Source organism: Callionymus lyra, chromosome 19, assembly GCF_982586985.1.
Source record: "Callionymus lyra chromosome 19, fCalLyr1.hap1.1, whole genome shotgun sequence".
Taxonomy (NCBI): Eukaryota; Metazoa; Chordata; class Actinopteri; order Syngnathiformes; family Callionymidae; genus Callionymus; species Callionymus lyra.
The window spans coordinates 5,032,934-5,049,936 of record NC_141836.1 but is presented as its reverse complement, the minus strand read 5'-3'; the positions used below and the strand labels follow the sequence as shown (position 1 = coordinate 5,049,936).

At 39.2% G+C, this 17,003-nt stretch overlaps 1 protein-coding gene across 1 annotated transcript; it reads right to left on the bottom strand.

Moving 5' to 3' along the window:
- On the bottom strand, positions 1 to 2,353 carry LOC148059093 (tripartite motif-containing protein 16-like). The gene is made up of 2 exons (XM_087782180.1): positions 399 to 2,353; positions 1 to 203 (listed from the first exon to the last, which is right to left on the bottom strand). The coding sequence occupies exon 1, from the start codon at positions 2,080 to 2,082 to the stop codon at positions 463 to 465; it is 1,620 nt and encodes a 539-aa protein (XP_087638306.1). The 5' UTR covers positions 2,083 to 2,353; the 3' UTR covers positions 1 to 203; positions 399 to 462.
- Positions 2,354 to 17,003: the final 14,650 nt, after the last annotated feature.

The following is a 17,003-nucleotide window of genomic DNA, read 5'->3' as shown; positions in this document are numbered from 1 at the left end:
TCTAAAACATAAAGTAATTAATACTCAAAACGAAAATAAAATTGAAAATCAACCAGAAATAAAATGAGTTTGACGAACATCATTTACAATAAAACATATTTGTTAAATGTTGATGTCTTTCTGTAAAGATTTTTGTGTGTGTAAGTAAGTAATTATTTGTCATCAACAAGATTGAACGTGATCAGTTCAAAGGTCAAAGTTATCTTCTCATGATTGACAGGTTTGACTCGTCAGAGAAGGAGAAACACCAGATCCATCATGAACGTGTTCAGTGGAGAAGATTTAAAGAAGACTCGTCATCGTGAGTGAGAATCAAATCCCAGAGAATCGGATCAAGTCGAGTCACATGACGTCACTGTGTCTTCACTGCAGCACAAACAACAAATGTTCTCAGAGACTTTCATCCAAACATTGAAGCTTCATGTGATGATGTCACTCCTGGAGACACGATCTCACTGTCGTCTACTTCAGCTTCACAAACTCACACGAGGTCTGAACACAGACTCCAGCATGAAGAGGCTCAGTGAACCTGGTCTGGACTCTGTGGAGGAGAGTCATGGTCTCAGAGACGCTGTAGAAGGACAGAAGACCTGCAGAGTGATCCAGGTAGACCCCCACTGTGGAGGGTCTGACTCTGGAGATGAAAGTCTTGATGTTGTTGTGTTTAAATGAACAACCAGAGTCGTAACAATATAAAGTCCAGGATTTGTCATTTAATCCAAATAAACTTTCATATCTTGATCTGCTGCTGTACTTGTATGAAACTGATACATCATCATATCCTATTATCTTCACCTCCCAGTAACAACGTCCAGTCAGAGACTCTTGACTCAAGACCTGAGGCCAAAAATTGAATCTGTCTGGATGATCAGGACGAGGCTGATGTTCTCCTATGTTTGTCACTTTCTTGTTTCCTTCAGACAACATCAAGCTTGACTCTGCAGTGTTTGGATCCAGAGTGATGTCCTGTGAGTGTGTGAGGAACTGCTCTCTCTCTGGATGGATCATCAGTGAGATGTTGGTCCACGTGTCTCTCAGAAGGTCTGCTGTCACTTCCTCAAAGCGGCGGTGAGTTTGCTCAAGGGTCATGGAGGAGGTCGTGTCTTCACTGACCTCTGAGAGTGAGGTTGTGTCTTCACTGACCTCTGAGAGTGAGGTTGTGTCTTCACTGACCTCTGAGAGTGAGGTCCAGTTCTGCAGGAAGATGATGTGACTGTCGGTGAGTAACAGCTGCTGCAGCTCAGCTTCTTTCTTCTTCAGCTCAGAAATCTCCTGCTCCAGCTGCTCCTGAAGTCCTTGGACTCGAGCAGCTTCAGTCTCCTGCAGAGATCTGACCTGCTGTTCCACATCAGAGTATGTTCTCTGGAGGATCTGGATCATCTGGTTGAGGGTCTCCTGACTGGTCTTCACTACTTTATCAGCAGAGACTCTGATGTTCTTCTTCTCCTGCTGGAGCATCTTCACTTCCTTCTCTCTGTTCTGAATCCTTCCTTGACTCTGATCCACGTCTTTCTCTCTCTCCCTCCTCTCTGCTGCGGCCGAGACGATGTCATGATCTTTGTGTTGGTCCACAGCACAGAGATGACAGATGAGCTGCTGATCAGAACGACAGAACATCTTCTTCTCCTCCTCGTGTTCAGAGCAGATCATCTCTTGGAGCTGCTTGGACGGCTGGACCAGCTTGTGTCTCCTGAAGGCCGGAGATTCTAGATGAGGCTGAAGATGTTCCTGACAGTAGGAGACCAGACACACCAGACAGGACTTGAGGGCTTTCATCTTCCTCCCAGTGCAGACGTCACAGGCCACATCTTCAAGTCCAGCAGAGCAGAGGTCCTCAGCTGCTTGTTTCTTCTTCAGCTCCTCCACTAGCTCGGCCAACAGTATGTTCTTCTGCAGGACAGGTCTCGGTTCGAAGCTCTGTCTGCACTGAGTACACTTGTAGATGTTCTTGTCCTGCCAGTGACCTTCAACACAGGTCTTACAGTAGTTGTGTCCACAGTGAAGAGTGACTGGATCCTTCAGTAGATCCAGACAGATGGAACAAGAGAAAGATTCTCTGCTCAGATCAACTCTAGTCTCCATGTCTCTGCCACTGAAACTCTCCCTTCACAGCTGAACTCTTTATAGTTTCATGTTGCTGCCATAATCTGATCAACCTGTTGACCCACATGTTTAAACTTATAAAACCACCTGATGATTCAGGACAAATACCTGAACACACCTTGATTCTCACGTGTGTGTGAATATACATTTCACAAATCAGCCAATATGTCTCATATACAGGGGAAACGGTTCAAAAACATTGCAATATACTGTGATAGTGTAGTGACAAGTATATATGTGTAGTATTGTCGAGTACTTGACTCTGGTGTTGTGATAGTGTAGTAACAAGTATGTATGTGTAGTATTGTCGAGTACTTGACTTTGGTGTTGTGATACTGTAGCAACCAAAATGTATGTGTAGTATTGTCCAGTACTTGACTCTAGTGTTGTGATAGTGTAGTAAAAAGTATACATGTGTAGTATTGTCCAGTACTTGACACTGGTGTCCTGATAGTGTATTAACAAGTATATATGTGTAGTATTGTCCAGTACTTGACACTGGTGTCCTGATAGTGTATTAACAAGTATATATGTGTAGTATTGTCCAGTACTTGACTCTGGTGTCCTGATAGTGTATTAACAAGTATATATGTGTAGTATTGTCCAGTACTTGACTCTGGTGTTGTGATAGTGTAGTTACATGTATACATTTGTTGTATTGTCGAGTACTTGACTCTGGTGTTGTGATACTGTAGTAACAAGTATATATGTGTAGTATTGTCGAGTACTTGACTCTGGTGTTGTAGTATTTACAGACCACATGACTCTTGACGAAGTTGTAACTTCTTTCATTTGTTTTCAAACAAAAATATGTCCAAACATGTACGGAGTCACTGTATCCTCTCATCCTCAGTCATCACCAGGATCTCGCAGGATTTTATTGTTACTTTAGTTGAGGAGGATGAAATGACTGCTGCCATCTAGTGGCCGGAATTACCGGTCTCTAGTTACATTCAAAAATTTAAATTTCGGAAGACTTTTCACTACCATTAGAATTTAAAGACTTAAGAGACACGATGTTTGACATCAAGACATGAGATTTGAGTCGACCAACATTTTTTTAATCTAAAAATAAATCACTGTAACAAATAAGTTTCTGCCACAATCTGATCCAACCTGCTGATCCACAAACGTTCAAGCTTCCTTGAAACCACGTGACGATACGATGACCTTGATTCTCTTGTTTAAATATGGTTTCCATCCTGAATCCTTTTCTTTATTCTATAAAAGCTTTTGTTGTGTTTAGTTCCGTTTTCACTGAAAGATGTTTATGTTTCTCACTTTATGTTGTTGTTTCTTCTTCTCCATCAATAACTTTGTAGTTCCATGATATTTGAAGAACTTTACTGAAAGTATTATTTATAAATTACTTGACTACGTTTTCTTAGGATTATTTTTGTGGGGTTTTTTCAGGAGCAAATTTAAATGTATTTATTTTATTTCTATTATTATCTTTTTTGTTCATGTGGGTCTTTGTTTAATAAGTTATGAATAAACGTCTCATTCTGTATAAACTATTGAGTGAATATGTTGTTTTAATCTTTAATAAAGGAAAGGAAAATAAATTAATGTTCCGAGTGTTTAAATTAAATATTTAGTTTCCAGTGATTTTTATTTCTCAAAATAAATAAACACTGTTTGACAGATTTAAGGGTGGATTTTAAAAAATGTAAAAACTATCAACAAAGTAAACAAAAGTAAAACCTTTGAAATAATCATTTTTCTAACGTTAAACCTTAGATTCCATCAATAAAAGCTTCACTTGAAAGACCTTTTACAATATTTTACCACATTTTCTTGACCAATGTTTATTTGACCTTTGACCTCATCAGTGTCAGGCGCTCTTCTTAGCATTAGCTTTAGCTTTAGCTTCAACAAGTAGAGTTTTACTGAAAGTGACTTTATTTCGACACATGCATGAACGAGAAAGACTCAGTTCTATTGTTTTATTTACAAACAAACTTCAGGACAAAAGTGAATGAATATAAAAGTTCAACAAAATAGAATCACGACTTTTAATAAACGCTAGTTTCGTCATTAATATGAGTTTAAGTCACAACATGGTTCTCAGCTGCTGTAGTTGTGTAGAAAGTCAACGTTCTCACCCGCAGATGTCCCAGTAAGCCAGGGTCATGAGCATGTTGGAAGTTTTCATCTTCAATGTTGTTCAAGCTGGAGCATCAGCTCGTTTGGTCACGTGACTGTGACGGCGCAGGTGGACATCCGGGTGTGATTTCTTCTTCTTAGAGCGCCCTCTGGTGGATCTAAGGAAACATAACTCGTCCATTAGAGATTCGTCTTATTCACCACATTGACAAACACGTGCACATGTTTCTTTCTCATCAGCTCAATAAAAACGTCAAGTGACAATGTTTTCATAGATTCATGTTCAAAGTCCAGACAAAATGTTTCAACAATTTAAATAAAATCTCTCTGCGCTAAGGTTTTATTCTGGAGAAACGTCTCCCTCTTGTGGAGACAAGAGTCAATCGCATTTCTATTTATCGACAATAATACATTTTGTTTCCAAAATATTGCAGAAATCACAGCTTTAGTTGCCTTTAAATGAGTGATATTATTAAAGTGAACAAAGATACAAAATGTGAATAGATATTAATAATCTGTAACTGTTGATGATTTAAAATCGTTACATTTTTGCGTTTGTACTGTATGTTCAAGAGCAACATAAATATCAAATATAAATAAAGCATAAAGTTATCCATGCGATTCAGAAAACGCCTTCATTTGTCGAATCAATGTTGTTTTCTGTCGCCAAGACTTGATCCGACGGTACCGCGGGTCAAGTCCAGCGGGTCGAACCGAGCGACGTCCGATTCTAACTGCAGCTATTTTGGGTTGTCGGTGGTCGGTCGCGTGAACTCGACTCTGGAGTGTGTGACGGCAGCAGGTGGACGTGATGAGACCATGAACTCTCATCCACACACAACTGCTGCTGAAACCACGACAACCACCGATGTGTTCGCGAGGAGCCGCTTGTTATCACCGGACACGTCGACCGCCAGAACCTCGTGACGAGAAGGAAAGGATTCAAACCCCCCTCGAAGACGGACGAGACATTCCCATAGCAAGAGTGCGACTTGCTTAACAGGATGTGAACGAGTACGACGTTGAACCCGAGGCCAACACTTGTCCTTGCATCAACATTCAAGCAACTTTGCGGGAACATTGACCAGGAGTAGAGGTGAATCCAGGACGTGATCTGCAACCAGGATTCTTTTCACTGGTAAAGACTACACAAGTGTAACTACACAAGTGCAACTACACAACAGTAATTACACAGTTCATGATGCTATAAATAGTCAAACACAACGTGTGTGGGCGAATGTTGCAGCTCTTCCAAGAATCTTAAATAATTAGTCACACACACACACACACACACACACACACACACACACACACACACACACACACACACACACACACACACACACACACACACACACACACACACACACACACACACACACACACACACACACACACACACACACACACACACACACACACACACACACACACACACACACACACACACACACACACACACACACACACACTGAATATTTATGGCTCCCCCTAGTGTCCAAATGATGTAATCGCGATGTCGACAATTTTTATTTCTGTAGTTTTCTGCCCGTTAATTTGTTCACAAAAACAACATATAAGGGTATTTTAGGAAGAGCCTGGTTACGATAACATCTAGAGATGCATTAAAATAAAAAAAGTAAACCAATAATCAAAAATAATGTCAAAATATCACGTTGTTGTTTTTTTTTTTTTAACAAAACTGCTCATTTAAATTGTAATTACATCCATGACTTACATTTCTATAACATGTTTATTCCATTTCTTTCTGGTAAAATGAATTGTTATATAATAATCATGTAGTTTCTTTCTGGTAAAATGAATTGTTATATAATAATCATGTAGTTTCCATTAGAAAAGCCAGATTTAATGCTCTCTGCAGCGGATCTACATAAACGTGTGCGTTTGTTGTTTGTAGCGCACACAACTCCCACGCAGACGCACCTCGCAGCCCACCGAGGGGTCAGAACGACTCGTCGACAGCAGCGGCAACACAAGCACAGCTGTGTCAGGAATAGACGGAGGTCACAGACACGCCCCCGTGTGTGTGTTCTCGGGGTCTCACGAGACACTGTACGAACGTTCGTGCTTCGCTCTGATCCTGCGTCAACAGTCTGTGTTTAGTTTGGCTTCAGAGGCGCCGCTGTGTTTCCCTCTCGGCTCACTTGGACTCTGGGATCGGAACAAACTCACTTCACAATTTAAATCAAACTATATAATAATAATTGATCTGTATTTGACTTTAAATTTGGTCAAAGCGCTACAGTTTTAAAACAGGATAAAGACATTTAAAACGAGATGAAGACGATAAAAACATTAGCTTGTATATCAGAATCATGAACTTCTATCGCCAGTGTTGAAAACAACATAATAATAGAAGAAAAAAAGAGTTGAGCGAATCAAAGTCACCGACAGCGGTCGCTGCCTGTTAACGGGCAGAATCCTCCAGCAGAACCAGACTCAGTCAGGACGAACCTCCTGCTGCTAATCTTAAAACCATCTTAATCAGACACTGAATAATGATTGAAATATTGAAAATGTATTTTAAAGATGTTTTTAAATTCCACAAATATCATTTCCTACGGTCTATATGTGATTAAAACATTTATGATCTGAACTGACTCGCTAGAGCTTCACGTCATCACAAAAATAAGCGTTTTTATTGAGATTGAGATAGTATGAAGCAAACATGATCTCACGAGGCCCATTATAAACCGTATTATTCCATCAGTAAATGACTTTTTAAATGTCAAACATGCGTGTCATTCAGTCCGGCGGCTGCGATGAAGCGACCAAACAAACACACACGCAGAAGCGACTCACAGGTCGGTTGAAGTGGAAAGACGAGGTGAGAAGTGAAGGTCATGGATTGTCGGCGGATGAATGCGCGTGATTAGCTGCTCACGAGCAAACGTTAACAAAAGCCGCCTCCGCGCTGACGTCTACGGAAACAACGACTTTATTTCTGCGGGAGCAGAGGACGAGAGGATGCTTCTTCGTCGTCCTCCAGTGTCAACTGAACGTTACCAACACTGAGGGAAAGTGTTTTGTTTTTTTAAGTCAACGCTTCTTATGACCTTCACAATAAAAGACTCTGGAGAATCATCAATTCGCCTTTGACCTCTGACCTCTGAGGAAGTGTTAGGTTAACAGGTCAAATCAATAGAGAATGAGCATCACATGTTTTCTTGTGATCACTTTTTCTTTGTATTGCTTGATATCAGCATTAAAACCTAATTTAGACTTAGATTAATATTATTAGTTATCGAGAGGAATTTCTTTGACATGATGACAATTATTTAATTTACAGTAAAAGTTAATTGGACACTTTAAAGCCCATATTTGTAGGATTTAAAAGAGTGTTTCTGGCTCCCCCCAGTGCCGGAATAATGTAACTGTTAATGGGAATTTTCAGTTTCCTGAAAATTCTTCCACAAAACAAAACAAAACAAAGGGTAATTTGTTCGAAGAAGAGCATAATTCAACACCAGCTGGAGAAATCATGACAGAAAATATGAAAAGGTTTCCCCAAAGTTATATACAGTATATATACATACATATATATATACTGATGGACTTTTTTAATTACATTTTGACTTTTAAGTTTACTTTTAAAATTATACTTTCATTTTTAACTCTACTGTGCATTTCTGTTGCAAAATAAAAGGTAATAATTTAAATTTTTCACGGTTTCACGCACACGTTATTTCTTCCATGAAGCCATTGTTGTGACAGTATACTGTGAACTCGTGACTTGAAACACGTCATGTTGTTTAGACGTTCGACAGAATTTTATGAATGACAGTAATTTGATGTTTCTCCGAGTCCAGAGCGACTCCTGCGTTCACTCCAATAAAACAAAGACAGTCATGAGGACTCGAGCCATGTTTGAACCTCAGCTCTGCACCATCTTTATCGAGACTCTTCCAGAACCAGCTCAAATACAGCATCACTTCATGACCTTCTTTAACGGTGTAATGAAGGAGCTCAGAGGCGAGTAAATAAAAGTATTGAGTCCTAAATAAGTGACTCCATTAATTCACTTTGAAATTACACCTTCATTACTCACCGTACCCGTCGCACTCCCATCATGCACTGACACAGTTTGTAACAGAACAAATTCATTGACTTTACATGTCAATCACTCCTGAAGAGACTCTCGATATCTGCAGAGAAATATCTGGTGTCTACAAACGTGACTATAACTGTAAAGCTGCAGACCTTAGTGAAGATCCAGTCGATGGAGAATTTTACCTTTTAGCTCAGCTTTTTTTTTTTTTTTTACACAAACTGTCCATGTGTCTCCATCGTTCCTTCACTCCAGGACAAGTTCAAACCAGAATCAAAGACAGACCCTTGTGATCCTCCACGTCTGTGTGTCTTCGAGTAAATTGTTTTATCATCTTCAACATCTTCATCATCTTCATTATAATCATCATCTTCATCATCTTCATTATAATCATCATCTTCAACATCATCTTCATCTTCATTATAATCATCATCTTCATTATAATCATCATCTTCATCACCATCATCATCTTCATCTTCACCTTTATCATCATAATCTTAATCTTCATTATAATCATCTTCATCACCATCATCTTTATCATCTTCATCATCATCTTCCCCTTTATCTTCATCATCTTACTCTTCATTATAATCATCTTAATCATCATCATCTTCATCACCATCTTCATCATCATCTTCATTATAATGACCATCTTCATCACCATCATCTTCATCACCATCATCATCACCATCATCATCTTCATCACCATAAGCAACATTACCATCATCTTCATCATCATCTTCATCACCATCATTTAGCACCTTCACCAAGTAACCAGTCAAGAGAGCCAGATTCACATGAAAGGTCGAGACGGCTCTTGGTAGTTGCCATGGATTTCTCCTCAAAGCTTTCCATACATGATGTCAGCGCTCCAGGAAGAGGGGGAGGAGAGAGGAGGAGCGGGAGGAGAGAGGCAGCCTGTTGCTCATCACCACCAGAGAACCTCCTCGTGTTTTCCGCCTGCACCACCTGGAGTCGAGACGGGAGCAGCCGTGGTCCTGATCTGGAGGATTCTACACCGTGAGTACGTTTGTCTGGTTCTTGCTCAAGGGCTGCTGGTTCTGGTCAGGAGTTGAGGGGAGTTGTGGAGGGGGGGGGGTCACAGTAAAGTTCCTGGAGACTTTGAAAACGTGGGAATGTTGTCTCTGGTGTGAGACACAGGGCAGGAGCGACACATTCATCACCACACACTTTTGTTCTAGACACGTGAAGAAGTCGAGACACGTTTGGGTGACAAGACGATCCAGCGTCAAACAGAAGCTTCACTCTTGTCAATCAAGAATCATCCTCCATGTTCAGTGGATTCTTTATAACCATATGTGCACGTAGAGCAGCGCCCCCTAGCGTTATAACACCAACGACCGCGGCTGTTCATTCACAAATACCAATAATATAGTTTTATTAAAGTAGTACGCAACAACACTTTTCTGACTTCACAAAGCACAACTTCTGTCATTCACCTCTGAGACAAGTTTAGTCGCTTCATATCAAAACACGTTTTTAATTATACAATAAATGCTTTGGGTCAACCGATAAGAGACAATTATATTTATGATAGTTATTGCAAATGTACAGGAATAATATTTATTTGATTAAAGAAGTCGACCATCGTTGGTAGATGACGTTATGACATCATCCACATACAAGCAAGGCTACATTTATTGAATCCTCGGTCCTACAACTGTGAGGAAAATGTGGCGTTTCAACTGAGACTCAAGAGAAATATAAATATTTATATAACACGTGTTGTTGGCCACATACTGTAGGTAGAAAAGACTCCATGATGAGTATAGTTTATGAAATCAGACCATGTTGGTCTCCTAGGCGACGCTATCGTTGGTATAAATCAGCGTCAGAGACTCGCATCAACAGTTTAATATGACTGGAATCAACTCCCAAAACACAGAACCACTGCTTGAGTGGTTGTTATCCAACTGTACCACAGGTCGTGACCTTTAAGAACCGAACAGTCTAAAGAGACGACTTTGTTAACCAGGAGAGTTTGTTTCTAAACCAATACTCGGACCGAAGCAACAACACTGGCACCATCACAGGACACGAGCTCATGAGATAATGCTCTTTAATTGAATAACGGTTCCAGTTGGGATGATTCATGCGGGCTCATTTCCCGACGTTCACTTCTGATATGACAGTTGAATAAAGGCAATAATGAGATTACACGTCGGCCACAGTAGCTCCTCTCTACAGCGACGTGATGCATGATCTTCTTCTCTCCTCCTCCACATAATTACAACTATAATAAGACCAGTTAATGGTTTCCTTCCTCGTCGAGCGGCGTATCGTACCGGGCCCGAGAAGTAATTATAACGTGCGATCCCCAGGTGTCTTTGTGCGTGAACGTGGGCAAAAGTCATTAGAGCGAAAGAAAGAGTCTTGCGTGGAAAAGTGTGCGGAGAGATTTTCAGTCCGGACTGAGTCAACAACAATCAGCGCTTCTGATCCTCGATTGGCAATCATGGATGTTTACCAAGTCTGAATAGATTTTCAACAAGACCATGTTGCAGCTCACACTTCATCTCCGAGTCTGAACCTGGAATTCTATTTTCGTCCTCCTCCAAGTTGAGGTTTTTAGGAGACTTTTAAAGAATGTAATAAGGTAAAAAAAAAAACACCATATTAATGAGATAGTTTAGGGAACAATGCAACCAAATTAAACATGATTTTTTTTAGTCCAATGACTATGAAACATTTCCTCAAGCCTGGACTATTGTCATGTCATTGAATGTTGCCCAAAGAAATGTGCATTTCTTACGTTGCTACGTGAACCTAGTGGACGTGGAATCGTGACGTCAAGCAGTTCTGCTGTTAATTATCTTAAAAACAAATAAACTTTATTAAATATTTCCAGATTGGAAGCTAACATAAATCTTACTCCTGCTTTTTTAAGACTTAATTACATTTGATTAACGACATTTTAATGCCTTTTAAATTCATGAATGTAATGCTATTTGAGACTATTTAATGATCCATGGGAAGTTTTTTAAAGATCATCAGGTTCGTTAGTTGTTCGTGTCTCAACATACAGTAGAACTTTGTCGTGTTGTGCAAGTGAAACGAGCTCTTTGGCAGAGGTATGTGCTGTCTAAGTGCTTTTCGACACAACCTAAGTCTGAGCAATCCTCGTTTGTTCCCGACTCTGATGAAATTCTGATGTGGGGAGATACAAGTCAAGCATAATGGAAAAATGATCGTGAAGCTCTTTGTTAAACCAGTTAAAAAAGAAGGACCTTGAATTCTAACAACGATGACAAAGAGGTCAGACTTTGACAGTAACAGTACACTTGTTGCTAAGATATGATTCTTAACTTAATAAAAAAAAACATGTTAGTCTCCGAGAGAACAGAGTCTCGTAGACTAATGGACAGTGAGATGGAATGTATCAACAAGGTCAGGGGACAGAATAGTTGAAGTAACAAAAACCATCAACATTCCTGTGTCTTCTGCCGGAGAGAACGTTTCAGTGTTTAATATGTGAACATAGAGAAGAATAACCTTCACTCACAGAGCCACATTCAGCGAAACGAAGGATATATGTGTAGTATTGTCAAGTAGTTGACTCTGGTGTTGTGATACTGTAGTAACAAGTATATATGTGTAGTATTGTCCAGTACTTGACTCTGGTGTTGTGATAGTGTAGTAACAAGTATATATGTGTAGTATTGTCAAGTAGTTGACTCTGGTGTTGTGATACTGTAGTAACAAGTATATATGTGTAGTATTGTCCAGTACTTGACTCTGGTGTTGTGATAGTGTAGTAACAAGTATATATGTGTAGTATTGTCCAGTACTTGACTCTGGTGATGTGATAGTGTAGTAACAAGTATATATGTGTAGTATTGTCCAGTACTTGACTCTGGTGTTGTGATAGTGTAGTAACAAGTATATATGTGTAGTATTGTCCAGTACTTGACTCTGGTGATGTGATAGTGTAGTAACAAGTATATATGTGTAGTATTGTCCAGTACTTGACTCTGGTGTTGTGATAGTGTAGTAACAAGTATATATGTGTAGTATTGTCCAGTACTTGACTCTGGTGATGTGATAGTATAGTAACAAGTATATATGTGTAGTATTGTCCAGTACTTGACTCTGGTGTTGTGATAGTGTAGTAACAAGTATATATGTGTAGTATTGTCCAGTACTTGACTCTGGTGATGTGATAGTGTAGTAACAAGTATATATGTGTAGTATTGTCCAGTACTTGACTCTGGTGTTGTGATAGTGTAGTAACAAGTATATATGTGTAGTATTGTCCAGTACTTGACTCTGGTGATGTGATAGTGTAGTAACAAGTATATATGTGTAGTATTGTCCAGTACTTGACTCTGGTGTTGTGATAGTGTAGTAACAAGTATATATGTGTAGTATTGTCCAGTACTTGACTCTGGTGATGTGATAGTGTAGTAACAAGTATATATGTGTAGTATTGTCCAGTACTTGACTCTGGTGTTGTGATAGTGTAGTAACAAGTATATATGTGTAGTATTGTCCAGTACTTGACTCTGGTGTTGTAGTATTTACAGACCACATGACTCTTGACGAAGTCGTAACTGCTTTCATTTGTTTTCAAACCAAAATATGTCCAAACATCAGCTTTTAAAGCTGCTGGAGTCACTGTATCCTCTCGTCCTCAGTTGTCGCCAGAATCTAGTAAGATTTCATTGTTCCTTAAGCTGCGGAGGACGTAATGATTGCTGCCCCCTAATGGCCTGAATTTCAATTGCATATCACATAAAAATATAAAACATTTCGAAGATTTGCATGTAAATTGTAAATAAATAGATTTAAAATGATGTTAGACATACATAATTGAAATATAAACCATAAAAGAACCATGATAATTCAACAATATTATTCAACAGCCAACAAAATATAATGTGTACAGTTCTGTTAGACATCGATACAGAATAGAGAAGAAAACAAGCCATACAAGTGTATTGATATTTCCTCAGAGAGGACGAGGTCACAGCTTTGTTGTCGCCTCTTCTTCCTTCAGTGCATGTATCGATACGTTTTACACATTCACGGCTCCAGCAGCTGTTGAGATGTTCTGTGCAACTTTCACACACATGCTCCAAGGTTCGCGACCGCTGTCACACCTTCATGATCCGCCACAGAGAAGCTGTTGCGTAACGTCGTTGGACGATAGAAATAGCCGCCGAAAATCTAGAGTCCTCAATGTTATGTAATCTTTATATAATCAGTATCGTTCATCAACATGTATGTTATTTACTCAGGAGCAACACAAACGGGAGGAAGAAACAGCCACAAATAACAAGAACCTCACCCTTTGCTTTCATGGTTATTGTCGCGACATAGAGGAAAGTAAATCAAGTCAAATCGTCGGAGCTCATCCTCCTCCGACACCTCAGCTTCACACCCTCACCTCCACACTTGGCTGAGAAACCCTGCAGCACAGGTTAGACTCGGATCTCACCTGAGGTGACGGTGTAACCCTGACGTGTTTCAGAAGCAACACTCAATTTCCTCGTCTGGTTTTGAGAGCAAGATGCAACTTAGCGGTCAGCAGCGGTTTTACTGACCGGACTCAAACTCTGTGTAGAAGCTTTTCATCCACCTTAATATTTTCACTGAAACCTCTAGAGGCCTGTGGCTGATCCCGGGCTTTTTTTTTTTAAACCTTCCCTCGTCCTTCACCCCGAACACGCTTCCTAAGAACAGAGGTGGCGACAGAGCCGAGCTCGTTCTGAAGAAGCTGTTCAGAATATTCACGATACGAAGAATCCTGAGTCACTATAAGGCAGATGTGAAGATGAGAATCTAAACACCAGACATTGTTTTTAAATGAGCTGACTCCGATGTTCACGGACATCTTTAACGCGTCTTTAAAGTCCTGTCACGTCCTGTTTCATATCCTCCACCATCATTCCTGTTCCCAAGAAGCCAAGGATCACAGCAGTGAACGACTACAGGCGCTGACGTCTGTCGTCATACAATCCATTGCAAATCATATTTTATGTGTTTGGTTCATAGTTCAATAATGTGTTTGTACAATAAAACAATTATAGTTTTTACAATACTGTACATACAAACATTCTCGTCGTTGACAATTTTTAATCCCATGAGATCACGGGGACAACTGAGAACGAGAGGATACAGTGGACTTTTAAAGCTGATGTTTTGGACACAAATGAAAGCAGTTACGACTTCCTCAAGAGTCATGTGGTCTGTAAATAGTACAACACCAGAGTCAAGTACTGGACAATACTACACATATATACTTGTTACTACAGCATCAATATTTCACAATATACCTTTACGTTGACCCTGTATCATGATACGTATCGTATCGCCAGATTATTGCCAATACACATCTCTACTCACGTACCTGACATAAATCCAGGAAACAGTATCCATGAGCAGAACCAGAAGAAGGATCTTACCAAAAATGTAATCGTCCTCTTGGTTGTCCTGCAATTCAAAGAAAAAAAAACATGTGTAAAAAAACTACATCACATATGAAGTCAATACTAAAAAATAATAACAAATAAAATGCATCTTTAATTTAACATGTTGGTCGCGAAATGATTTTAATAAGTAAATAAGACATTACCTTAATATATTACCGTTTCCAATAAATAATAAATAATGAACCGTAAACACGAATAAATAGGCGAGCTAATGCTAACACGTAGCTTACCAACACAGGTGCAGCCAATCAGCGAAGACCACACCCTATCTGTAAAGATTTTTATAAATATTGTCTTATAAGTCATAAAAAAAATACACGAGTAGATTCTGAAGACGTCGATATTTTATTTGTGACAAAAAGGATTAAATTGTAGAATTTGAAAAAATAAATTACATTTTCTTGACGTATCATTGCAGTTCCGCTGGGTCCTAGCGCCTGCTGGCAGTAATTTAATTGTACATTAACCTGTTTACGTTAAAAAAAAAATCAAGTTTTTTTATTTTATTTAACGTTTGGTCGCAGAATTTAGAATTGTTGGATTTTAGAACAGTATATTGTGACGTTTTAAAGATGTGACATGATCAATAAATCAAAACGAAATGATTATTTACAGTTTGTTTTTAAGAGGAAAAAAAAGAATCCTTCAGAATTCAAATGGAATTGAAAATAGGAACGCACCACAGAAGCAACATTCACACCCGGGTGACTGGGTCAAGTTGGATTGCGAATCCCAGTGGTGGTGCAACAGGTTGAGGGTGGGGAAGTGAGATATAAGAGATCCATAAATAGTTGAGATCACACTCTGTGCATTTGTGGTTTGGGATGGATATGAAACACGAAAGATCAACGATGTTCAAAGGCAGATGCAGCAGCAGAACCCTGCAGGCTCGTGACTCACCAGGCAATCTGGAGAAACATGGCCCGTGGATCACACTTGGCACCGGGAGACGACAATCTGCTCCAACATGGACATGTGAGGGAAACGCTGAGGGATCAGAGGAAGCAAAAAGAACAAACGTTGAGACGAAGGTCAAGAATCGACAGACGGTGATTTGAGAGATTCTCGATTGTGCGCTAGAAAAACCAAATATAAAAAGATAAAGAACATTCATTCTTTAGTTAATCCTTCCTCTCTTTAACTCCTGTAATCACGGCGTCAGCGAGTGACAGCCAGGTGTCTAATCACCATCCAGTCACACGTCGACATCCCTCCATTTGGGCCTCGTCCTCCTCCTCGCTGCCTCTGATCCGCGCTGACACTTTAATTCCTGACTGGCTCCTCCATTACTGTCGTCGCTGGGATTTGTTTGGACAACGCTGTTGACGTGTTGGCGGGTTCGAGTCCGCCTGCGTCCACACGGCTGAGAAAGAAGAGAAAGTTCTGGTTTAAATCACTCGAGTTGACCTTGTTTTCCATCTTTATTTAACTATTCTCACGTTTTTTTTCTACAAGTTGTTGGTATTTTTGTGTTTAACACGACTGAGACGTTACTACTGTCACTGCTGAACAAGTATCTCAGAGTCATGTTGAAGTATTTAACATTTAAATGTTGAAACTTGGATTATTTCTATATTCTAAGGTTGAATTTGTAATTGAAGACATTGTACAACATGCACACAAACACACACAAATGTATACTTTCAACACACATATACACACTATACATGCACACAAATATTAATTACTGTCATTACAATATTTAGATACACAAAAACAAACATTTTACACGCACACATACACACTATACATGCACGGATACACAGTTTTCACACACAAATGTTCACTTTACTCATACACACAAAAACTAATTTTACATGTAAGTAAGTAAGTAAGTAATTTTTATTTATATAGCGCTTTTCCAGACCAGGGTCACAAAGCGCTTTAACAATCAAAACAATATTCAAAAAAGTATATACTTTAAAGATCAAGATAATACTGAGAACAACACAGGAGTTCCAGAAACACATGCACATACTCACTATACATGCACAAACACACTAGAAACAAAAAACTTTCACTTTACACATACACAAATTTTACTTGCAGAAACACACACTTTTCATGCCAAAACAAACACTACAAACGTACAAACACACACTTCACACTTCACACCATATAATTTGTATAAAAATTTGTTTTTTTTAATTAATTAAATACACGTTTTTAGAAAAAAATTCAAAATATACTGTATATATTTTAATTATTTTTATTTTTTTCTCATTTCATTGATTAAAAAAAAAACGTGAGAAATTCAACTTCGAAAAATAATT